Source organism: Haematobia irritans, chromosome 4 (genome assembly GCF_050003625.1).
Source record: "Haematobia irritans isolate KBUSLIRL chromosome 4, ASM5000362v1, whole genome shotgun sequence".
Classification (NCBI taxonomy): domain Eukaryota; kingdom Metazoa; phylum Arthropoda; class Insecta; order Diptera; family Muscidae; genus Haematobia; species Haematobia irritans.
This window is the reverse complement of record NC_134400.1, coordinates 138,085,611-138,097,021: the sequence shown is the minus strand read 5'-3', so window position 1 is coordinate 138,097,021 and position 11,411 is coordinate 138,085,611. Positions and strand designations below refer to the sequence as shown.

At 34.7% G+C, this 11,411-nt stretch overlaps 2 protein-coding genes across 2 annotated transcripts; both read left to right on the top strand.

The window, feature by feature from the left end:
* The first annotated feature begins 4,653 nt into the window (after nt 1–4,653).
* Nucleotides 4,654–7,323, top strand: LOC142234365 (protein phosphatase methylesterase 1). Its single transcript, XM_075305488.1, has 7 exons — nt 4,654–4,897; nt 4,973–5,171; nt 5,234–5,343; nt 6,086–6,397; nt 6,469–6,666; nt 6,723–7,080; nt 7,158–7,323. The coding sequence occupies exons 1-6, from the start codon at nt 4,824–4,826 to the stop codon at nt 7,030–7,032; spliced, it is 1,203 nt and encodes a 400-aa protein (XP_075161603.1). The 5' UTR covers nt 4,654–4,823; the 3' UTR covers nt 7,033–7,080; nt 7,158–7,323.
* Nucleotides 7,324–9,418: 2,095 nt separating this feature from the next.
* LOC142233473 (ribonuclease H2 subunit C) lies at nt 9,419–10,249 on the top strand. Its single transcript, XM_075304410.1, has 3 exons — nt 9,419–9,743; nt 9,801–9,964; nt 10,020–10,249. Exons 1-3 carry the CDS (start codon nt 9,527–9,529, stop codon nt 10,080–10,082), a joined length of 444 nt encoding a protein of 147 aa, XP_075160525.1. The 5' UTR covers nt 9,419–9,526; the 3' UTR covers nt 10,083–10,249.
* The last annotated feature ends 1,162 nt before the right edge of the window (nt 10,250–11,411 follow it).

Genomic DNA, 11,411 nt, shown 5'->3' with positions numbered 1-11,411 from the left:
CCATGAACCAAATTTCAGCTGGATCGGATGAAATTTGCTTCTCTTAGAGGCCTCGCAAGCCAAATTTGGGGGTCCGTTTATATGGGAGCTATACGTAAAAGTGGACCGATATGGCCCATTTGCAATGCCATCCGACCTACATCAATAACAACTACTTGTGCCAAGTTTCAAGTCGATAGCTTGTTTCGTTCGGAAGTTAGCGTGATTTCAACAGACGGACGGACGGACGGACATTCTCAGATCGACTCAGAATTTCACCACGACCCAGAATATATATATACTTTATGGGGTCTTAGAGCAATATTTCGATGTGTTACAAACGGAATGACAAAGTTAATATACCCCCATCCTATGGTGGAGGGTATAATTAATATTTCAAATTGTACTAATAGGTCATTGTGGTACAATTGTAGTTTTGGTAAGTTGGAAGTACCAAATTTAGTACAATTGTATCAACGTTTACATCCCTGCCACAAAATTGTTGTGGGTTTGTTTTGCGCAATGATCTTCGATCTTTTTATCTTTTACAACTCTTCTTTAACTGCCCCATACTAATCACACAGTTGTAGCTTTGCATAATTTCTAATTAGAAATATATTTAATATAAAATTAAATAATAATAGTACAATACATTCAATATACCTTTTTCAACAAATGTAGCTCTCTTTGTCCTAAAAGGAGATTTCGACATAGGAACAATTCTGCACTATTAACGACCACTCAAGCCACTAGTAAATATCTAGTTTTACTTATAATATTAAACTTTTTACTCGAATTGATTTTATAACGATCTATTTTATTTGTTAGCGCAGATTATTTATTTTTCCAATCCATTTAACGACACGATTACATGATATAGAAATGTCTGGCGCAAACGCAACTACCCGACTCCCGTATTATTTGAATAAAAAATCGAAATAGGTATTTTCGTTCAAGAATTCAATACATTTTCTAATTAGATAGTCAAGATTGTCTTTTTAGATTTTTTTTTTTGCAAAACAACTTGTTGCCTTTAGCAAAATAATTGCATTGCATATTTTTTTAGCCACTCTTTTAGTTTGCTTCCTCTTTCATTTGTGCTTCTTCTTCACTAACTCCAGTATCAAAATTTGCAAATATGCAATTTTTATTTCTTTTCCAATAAGAATTCAATTGCCTGATATTTTTCAACAAGTTTTACACATATTCCAATGTATTTATTTTCCGATTTTAATTTATAAAAAAAATTTCCGTATTATTTAGCACTTAATTTGTACATCTTCATTGCAAATCTGCCCATACTCTTCAGGCTAGATGGAGTTGCATTTATATTTTTCACATAAAACTTCTAGTTTCAACATATATTTCATGTTTTGTGTTAGTGGCACTCGGAGAACATATTCACGCTACACTTTCATTTGCATTTCATCGCAATCAAATTCAATAAATAAATTACTTTTTTATTTTGTTACATTTCGTATTGCATTGTTATTGTCAGCGGTTTGATTGTATCTTGCATGTTACAAACGCACACAAACAAACATTAGCGGTTAACTTTCGGCTACCAACATTGCACGAGAATCGACTGATTTAATAAACACAATCAAAGAGGAACGCGTATGAACCAATGGTAAATTAGGTAGTAGCAGTTCACCAGCAACAGTCGTGAACCGATTCATTGTAGAAAAAATAATACAAATTTTTGCAAAAAGTTGTTCTTTTCTATCGAAGAGCAACACTGTATATAACTTCGGCTAATAAAAGGCTAGTATTAAGTTCGCATTATTATGCGAAAATCGTCATGTTTGCACATATAACAAACTTATGGTGTTTTCTTTTCTGAAAAAAGTGCTTTGCCGTCATTTTGTCTGTACAGAATGCGCATTTTTAAAATGTTACCAGCAACCTAAAAAAATGTTATCATTTCAGCGGGCAGAAAAGAATTCAAAGAAGGAAACAGGGCAATCGCAGCACTCTCGTTTGTTGGCAGTGCTGAAAATGCCCGTAATTTGTCTCTATGCGTGGCACTATTTTCACAACAGAATTCGAAGCCTTTTCGCACTTTTGCCTGTTTTTTTAGAAAAGAACCTAAAAAGTACATTTTCCGGGGAAAATGCAAAAAAAGTGCACATTTTTTACAAGAAAAGAAAACGCCATTAGAAATGCTGGTAGATCTGCGCTGCCAACATTTTTTGAATTTGGGGGCGCTTCTGAGAATCTCCACTGCGTCGAAAAAAGTCGAATACGACATCCAAAACTCAACGGAAAAGCGCCGTCACTATTGAGAAGTTGTACCACGCCAAGTTATTACAAAAAAGTAACGCATGAGTGCAATTATTAGGTGCTCTTCTGGATACATTTAGAAGGACGCCAATAAGAGCCCCTTCAAACAATCAGACAAAGTGCATTTTATGATAGTTATAAAAGAATCATTGTGGTCAAGTAAAACACGATTGTTTAGATGTTTATTAATTTTATTAAACATTTATAAATTCTCATAAATGTAAATACGACAATCACATCACATTTAACATATTTTTATGCATTAATAAAACATTGATGTTGAGTTACAAGTTGAAAGTTACTTGTTGTAGCGTCTATCAGCCAGTGCTTTTACTCCCAATGGAGGCAGCTTGTCTGGTAAAATATTTGAAAAACAATCACTTTATCTCATTTGGAAAGTCAAAAATTGTTCACCAATATACCATTCACAATTTTAAGCGAAATAACTATGTTTTCAGCACTTCATTATCATTTTCATTTAAATAAATTATAAGAAGCGATTGTTGCAGTGTGACTTACGAGTGTGTGGTAACGATGAGGATGAAATGGAACTTTGAAATGCTGGCAGGGTGTATATCTAATATCTCATTTTTCATGGTTATACCCCCATGTTTCCATATTCGGAATCGCAAGCATTTAGTTTTCTTATGCGCTTTACAGATTATCAGTTATTCCGGACGACAGTGCTCGTGTCGAACATATCCCATATATTGTGCACATTATAAGTTAAGTCCGAAGGCATAATCGATACTGCTGCATGTTTATGGGATCGATAACACATTTACCGATTATTTAGTCATCGCCGACAAGTCGTATCGATCCGACACACTGTAAGATTCTTAACAAACACCGACATTCCGTCGGGAATAACTGATAGTCTGTAAAGCGCATTAAGGACGGTACTATGTTCATTCTTGCGAAAAATTTTTATAGAAACCATTATTTCGCACATAGAAAGCGGTGTTTATTTAGGTAACAGGGAGCGCTATTTACATTTTTTGGAATTTGACGGCGCTTCTGAGAATCCCCACTACGTCGAAAACAATCGTATTCAAAACTCGTCGGGAAAGCGCCGTCACTATTGAGAAGTTGTACCACGCCGAGTTACTACAAAAAAAGTATCGCATGAGTGCAATTATTAGGTGCCCTTTTTAATAAATTGAGAACGACACCAATAAGAGCCCCTTCAAACTATCAGAAAAAGTGTTTTTTAAGGTAGTTGTAAAAGAATCATTGTGGTCAAGTAAACACGATTGTTTAGATGTTTATTAATTTGATTAAACACTTATAAATTCTTTCAAATATAACATTTATACCACTATCACATCACATTTAACATAATTTTTTGCATTAATAAAATAATAATGTTGAGTTTTAAGTAGCAAGTTACATATTGCAGCGTCTATCAGCCAGTTTGTTTATTTTCGATGGAGACAGCGTGCCTGGAAAAATATTTGAAAAACGATCACTTTATTCTATTTGGAAAGTCGAAAATTGTTCACCTATATACCTTTCACAATTTTAAGCGTAATATCTATGTTTTCAGAACTTTATTTTCGTTTTTATTTAAATATGGTTGCGCTTGGCGTTTCACAAAAAATAAAATGGCTCTTCCAACAGTAGTGATGGCAAAATACTTTCATGTACATTTTGTACTTTTTGATATGCTTCCCCCATCACAGTTCGCGATGGTTGTGGTGACATTTACGAGTCTGTGGTAGCGATGAGGATGAAATGGAACTTTGAAATGCTGGCAGGGTTATTGTATATGTTCGTTTATTACTCGACAACAAAATATGAAGTGACTTGCCTTTCGAAATAAAAGAACAAAAATCAATTTTCTTTCGTTTGGAATACGAAAGAAATCTTTCGTTCGATATAGAGGAACAGGCCATAAATAATTAATTATAAGAAGCTAGTTGCGCTTAGTGTTTCACAAAATATAACTTTTGTGACAATAGTGATGGCAAAATACGTTAATGTACATTTCATACTTTTTGATACGCTTCCCCCATCACAGTTGGCGATTGTTGCAGTGTCACATACGAGTCTGTGGTAGCGATGAGGATGAAATGGAACTTTGAAATGCTGGCAGGGAAGATGTCCCGATGTACATAATTGTTAGCCTGTGTGTGAAAAGGGAACAAACATTTGATATTATAACCAATAGTCAATTTTTTATGAAGTTTGTATGTCTTTCGACATAGAGAAACAGACTGTTTTTATTTTTTTTTACAAACGTTGTGATTTGGCTTGAGACGTCTATAAATTTCGTGGCCTATGTTTATAATACGAACAACCTATTAAACGAGATACCAGAACTACCTGATAAGTTTCTATACGGTACGATTTAGGTTAGCGTTTAGCTATTAATCTGAACGCATATCAGTTTTGTGTATTTTTTTGTTTGGTCGGTTTTGTGCAAAAATCAGCTGGCGTTCGTGCGTAACATTGGATTGATATGGTTGATGGTTTGTGAAAAGAAAAAAAGAATTGGAAATCGTATTCGTTTGTGTTCAGAAAGAGAAGAGGTCAATTTCAACTAATCTAGCCAACGAAATATGTCCAATCTACAAAGGACAATGTTAAAAGGACGTTTACCTCCCACTATTCCCGGCTCAAGGATTGGAAGAAGGTTTTGTAGTACACCTATTTTTTTTCTCATTTAGCCCCACTCCTTTGAGTTTTAGCTGACGCTATATTTTTTCAGTGATTCTTTTAAGAAATCTCGCGTTAGGGATTTCAAACCATCACTTTGGAGCGAATTCTTTGCCGAAAAGGAGGATATTGTGGTTGATGAAAAACGTACTTTTCGGATATATCGCACAAAGCAACCAGAGAAACCGGGCCCAGTTCTCTTACTGTTACATGGAGGTGGCTATTCCGCTCTTACATGGGCCCATTTTTGTGTAAGTTTTCAAACTGGATATTTGAAATGCTAAGTCCAATAACGAGATAATCATTTATTTAGACTGAGATAACGAATATGATTCATTGTCAATGCCTATCCATTGATTTACGTGGTCACGGTGACTCTGTAACGGATAATGATGATGACTTATCTGAAAATACGCTAGCAAGGTAAGAATTTTTCACTTTATCTCTTTTCACATGCAAACGGATTGGGGAACTCTGCGACTAAAATTGAATGTGTCCAGAATAATCTGGTGGTGTCGGGTAGACTTAGTGCCGAATAAAAAACACGAGGTACACACGAGAGATTCGCTCCTTTCATTTCCGAATATGAAGGAGTAGAGGGAGCTGCACTTACTAGATCTTAGTAGGCCCAAAGGTCTATTTTCTCTTGTGCTATAAGCGATGATTGGACTCTAAGAATGGGATTACTCATAGTTTTCACCGTTTTAAGTACAGTATTCTCATGAGTCCTATTCGTACCTGCCTGGCATGCTGTCACTTGGCAATATGATTTAAATAAGAGGCGGTAGCTCACTGAAGCTGGACCGGTGTAATCTCTGAGGGACAATTTGGTTGTTTTTGATGAATAAACATCTGGAGTTCAGAAGTTATTAAATCGCGCAGTCGGCCGGTGCATATACTTATATAAAGATGGTCTGAATCTAGAGCAATAACGGTTTGCCAGTTTATTTAGGGGTTTAGGTAAAAGATACTTGTAATTTCTAAACTTAGACCTTTATTGCCCATCAAAGTGGATGCCTTTGTATGGTCAAATAGTGAATTTGATTGATGAAATTCGATTGATGAAGTGTAAATCTAGATAAATGCAAAAATAATCATAACTTGAATTACTTGCTTTACTTATTAATCTCCTAAAAACTATAATTTTATCATCTAACATTTTCAGAGATATAGGCGACCTTATGTTGAAATTATATCCCTCAGACATGCCTCCAGTATATGTTGTGGGTCACTCTATGGGTGGTGCTATTGCAGTACATTTTGCACATATGGAGTTGATACCAAATTTAATTGGCATTACGGTTATCGATGTGGTTGAAGGAACAGCCATGGAGGCTTTGGCAAGCATGCAAAGTTTTTTGCGCTCGAGACCACAATATTTTAAAAGCATACCAAATGCCATTGAATGGTGCATACGTAGTGGACAAATACGTAATATCGACAGTGCCAAAGTGTCCATGCCAGGTCAAATTATCAAGTAAGCCTATAGCTATGGTGTTTAATTATATATAGCATAACTAACGTAAAACATATATCGCTCTATATCAGTTGCACAACGAAGAAACTAGCCACAAATGAGCTTCCGCTTGCCGAGGAGGAAGTAACTGAAGATACCGCTTCCTCTAAGTTTACACATCCTTTTAGTATTTCGGAGGATGAGGAGGTTGCCGATGAAACTGGTGAAAGTGAAACAAAAGTTGCAGATTTTAAGAAACCCCAAACATCTATTGAAGAAAATACAAAAAAGTAAGATGAACAAGAAGTACAAAAATTTCATATATTTACTATCTTCAAATTCATAGATACACTTGGCGCATAGACTTGTCGAAATCTGAAAAATATTGGGTAGGCTGGTTTTCTGGTCTAAGTGAAAAATTCCTTAATTTACGTTTACCCAAACAACTTTTATTGGCCAGTATCGATGGTCTCGATAAAGCTCTAACTGTAGGCCAAATGCAGGGACGTTTTCAAATGCAAGTTTTGGCTCGATGTGGTCATGCCGTACATGAAGATCGACCCCATGAGGTGGCTGAAGTTCTTAGCGGCTATCTAATACGTAATCGCGTGGCAGAAGCTGCAGGGGATTTCCGCTGTCACTTACCCGCCTGTTAAGTGATCTTCATTGCTATAGCTATATGGTTTGGATAGTACTCAACTAATGTAATCGACTATATAAAGTATTATTAGGTTATAATTTACTATTAATATATATTTTCTTATTTTATGTACTTATATAGGTGGAAACTGAAGAAATGATGATTTTAATTGGCCAACATAAAAATTTGCTAAAATATAATATTTATTAATATTGGAACCTCTTTATCTATGATAATACTTAACAAATCTAAATTTTAAGATTCATTTCTAATTGCTTGAAATAAATTTCATTGATTACCCTTCAAAGATACACATTTCTTTATATTTGAACCATAAATAATCGAAATAATATGGACCAATAGTTATATTCAAATAAATATATATATCCATTTTACAAAAGGCTTTCATATTCTCCATTGCAGGCTAAGGCGAGTACTATGTTAATGTTTATTTATTTAATTAATTTGATAAACCAGCACATAAATGAAAATGTTTTTGCCTTTGCTTAACAAAATCTTCTAATCAGTCATGTGTGTAGATTTTTATAATTTGAAATTAAATGTAAAGGTGGGTGTTAAGTTCGAGTTTAGCCGCTAAAAACGTAATTTTTCACTAGAGTGAAAACTAAATCAGTAAAAAAGGCATAAAATTCTTGCAGATTTCATTATAACTTGGCGGGGAATAGCCCAAAGCAAATTTTCACAAAGTTTGTATTCCATAGAATGGATTATTAAAGAAAAGTAATCGTGAATAAATTACGATTTTAGCGGCTAAACTCGAACTTAATACCCACCCACCTTAACAGGAAATTAAATTTTTTCTACTTGATATACGAACATAGTTGCCCATGTTTTGAAGTCCAAATCACACAATTTTATTTTTTCTCATAACAATACAGAGACTTTAATCGAATTTCAATATGAAATGTAAGTAAATATTTTTAGGTTAAAGTTGCGTACCATTTCTTGTGGGAAATAAATTTTTCGCAAGAGTTGTATACCGGCCTTAAGGTAAGTACTGTGTTCGCTTTTCGCGTTGAAATTTTCGTGGTTACTTTATTGAAACAGTTCAATATAAAGCAGACAAATTAACTCAATTGATGCGTAGTTTCTTGTTCCTCTAGATTTCGGCAAGACTTTACAGGAATAAGTTTGTTTTCATTTATAATTTTGGTTATTTAAGGAAAAGTAATCGCGAAAATAAAGTGGTTTTCAACTCGAAAACCGAACATAGTACCTACCCTTAAAGGTAAGTACTATTTTCGCGTTGAAATTTTCGTAGTTATTTTATTAAAACAGTTCAATATGTACCAGATAAATTAATTCAATTGATGCGCAGTTTCTTGTTCCTCTAGATTTCGACAAGACTTTACAGGAATGAGTTTGTTTTCATCTATAATTTTGATTATTTAAGGAAAAGTAATGGCGAAAATAAAGTCGTTTTCAACTCGAAAACCGAACATAGTACACACCTTAAGAAAATATTGGCAAACGACAGTGTTGCGAGTCTGGAACAACTTTGAACGAGTGTGGAGTTACCTACCTTGCTTTAGGTTATATCAACATCCTTATGCTGTTGCTTGCTTATAGTGCACATTCACCATACTTAATTGCGCGTACGATTCACTTATTTTAAGACAATATCATGCAATTAATTCAGTTTGCAATAAAAAAAACAACAGATTGTGCAGAATTATTGTCTCCTTTAAGGCCGGTACTCTGTTCGGTTTTCGCGTTGAAACTCCATACAAAACCAAAAAATGCGAAAAATATGCGAAATTTTTTCCATTTGTGATACTTTGTTTTTTCGTGTTGAAAAACTGACGTTTATAGCACTATAGCGCCATTTGCAATGTGAATTAAGAAATAATTTATTTATTAAAAACTATTTGTGCGGGTTTATAAATCAAACACGGACCATATTTTTGTTCCGAAACTATACAAAGGATCAAAGGAATAGCAGATCAATTGCCCAAGGAAAAATAAAATGTTATTTTGTAAAAACAAGCAACAACCACCAACTTAATCCAATATCGCTCCCTGTAAAATAGCGCTCCAAGCTACCTAAAAAAACGCCGCTTTCTATGTGCGAAATAATGGTTTCCATAAAAATTTTTCGCAAGAATGAACATAGTACCGGCCTTTAGATGATTTGCTCTTTTGTAAAAAAATAAGTAAGTAAATGTAGAAATGAAAGAGTTTTGTAAACATAACGGCGATCTCAACTACGTGCCTTTAAGAACCGCATTGTTAATTTGCTTGAGTCTCTCATGGCTGAATAAGTTCAGCCATGGAGTCTCTGCAGAAATTACAGTACCTGCCTTATTTTGATCATGGGTGCCACCTAATTATAAGTCATCGATTGTTCTACATAAATTGTCAAATCCGGCAGCACTGTATCTACTCATATTTGTTTACATAGGCAACAAACAAAAAAGGCGGTCAACTAATCATCAACTGCTTTAAAAAATTTCCATCAAAATATAACTTCTATTCGAATCAACTGAAGAATGCCGACAATTAGCATTGAAATCAATAAACAAATATGGGATGAACCAAACAATTTACAGATGCACTTTTTGCCAGCGAAAATAAATGGGGATGGTGTGGCAAATGTTGATTCCTATTTCAACGTCTACACTCGTCGTGAAAATGGATGTCTGAAGAATTGCCTGCGAGGTTATCCTCTTGAAGGAGAAGAGAAAAGTGTTCCCTCAAATTATAAAGGTAACTTTAAGAGATTTGCTATAAATACGAATACATTTGTAATAATTAGTGGTGTAGGATTGGTCTTGCAGGAAACGCGGAAGCCCTTAGATGAGGAGGCAGATCGTATATTACGTGTTAAAGGCACATTCAAGAATTTCACATATTGGAACTATGATAAAATTCCTTCTGCAGCGGATGGATACAATCAGGCTCTTCAGCTTCTAGACATTGCACATAATGTAAGACAAACTTTAATTTATATGATGGTTTCCTAATAATGGTTTTTATTTTCAGTTAGCAGAAACTATATCCGAGGATGATGTTCTACAAGAAATAAATGCGAATAAAAATAAATGAAAAAGTCTGCTGATAGTCCCATAGATTAATTGGGACTATAATAAAATTTATATACATAAATTATTAATAATGGGTGTTTGTGTTTAAATCCCCCAGTTGCTATATTGGTTTTATATGAGAATTATTAACATTCCTAATTATTTCTAATAAATTATCTTATCCAGGAAGCTAATGCTTCATGACGTCGGGGAATTCAATATGAGCTTTTTGGGAGTATAGTCGACTCTCGATAATTTGAAACTCAAGGGACTAGAGAAAAAGTTCAAATTACCAAGTGTCTTAAAAAGTTCAAATTATCGAGAGAGAGAACAGCGAAAAAGTTCAATTAAACAAGAGTATTAATAAATCCAGAAAATTAGTTTTGCTTCATATTATTTTGAAAAAAAAACGTGTTTTCTTCTGAGTTAGCGATCTATATTATTATTGTTATGAGTGCTGAATAGAATTAGTCACTTGTGTCAGTTCTAAGGGCGTAGGTTATTAATACATTTCCTTGCCTCGCTCAATGTGACTGGGTTCAGCGGTTGGTCTTCTTCATTTTCCTCCTTGTTTTTGTCCAAATCTAAAAGTTCAGCATCAGTAAGAACTCCATAAAAACAGATGTTAGTATCAACTTGAACAAAATCCCCAAAATTTAAATCTCCACAGTTAGGTAGAAGTCCCCACCCAGGGTCCGTACTCGAAAATATTGATAGTTCTGATAACTATGGCTCATTAGGGAGCCACCGTGGTGCAATGGTTAGCATGCCTGCCTTGCATACACAAGGTCGTGGGTTAGATTCCTGCTTCGACCGAACACCAAAAAGTTTTTCAGCGGTGGATTATCCCACCTCGGTAATGCTGGTGACATTTCTAAGGATTTCAAAGCTTCTCTAAGTGGTTTCAATGCAATGTGGAAAGCCGTTCGGACTCGGCTATAAAAAGGAGGTCCCTTGTCATTGAGCTTAACATGGAATCGGGCAGCACTCACTGATAAGAGAGAAGTTCGCCAATGTGGTATCACAATGGACTGAATAGTCTAAGTGAGCCTGATACATCGGGCTGCCACCTAACCTAACCTATGGCTCATTATTTTATTTTATTATACACGGTGCAGTTATCCAAAAACAATAAGATTTTGCATTTTTCCTTTTTCATGTCATCGTTAACCGTGGAATCACTGACTTCAAAATAGAAAGAGTAAAATAACAGAAATTCTTATAGAATGTTGGCGAGAAAGATGTCATTCCTACGGCTTCAAATTATCAAAGTGCCAAACTCGTACTGGTTTTTTTCAATATATCGATTTTTTCAAGGGACCGGTAAAAGACTTCAAATAATCAAGAGATT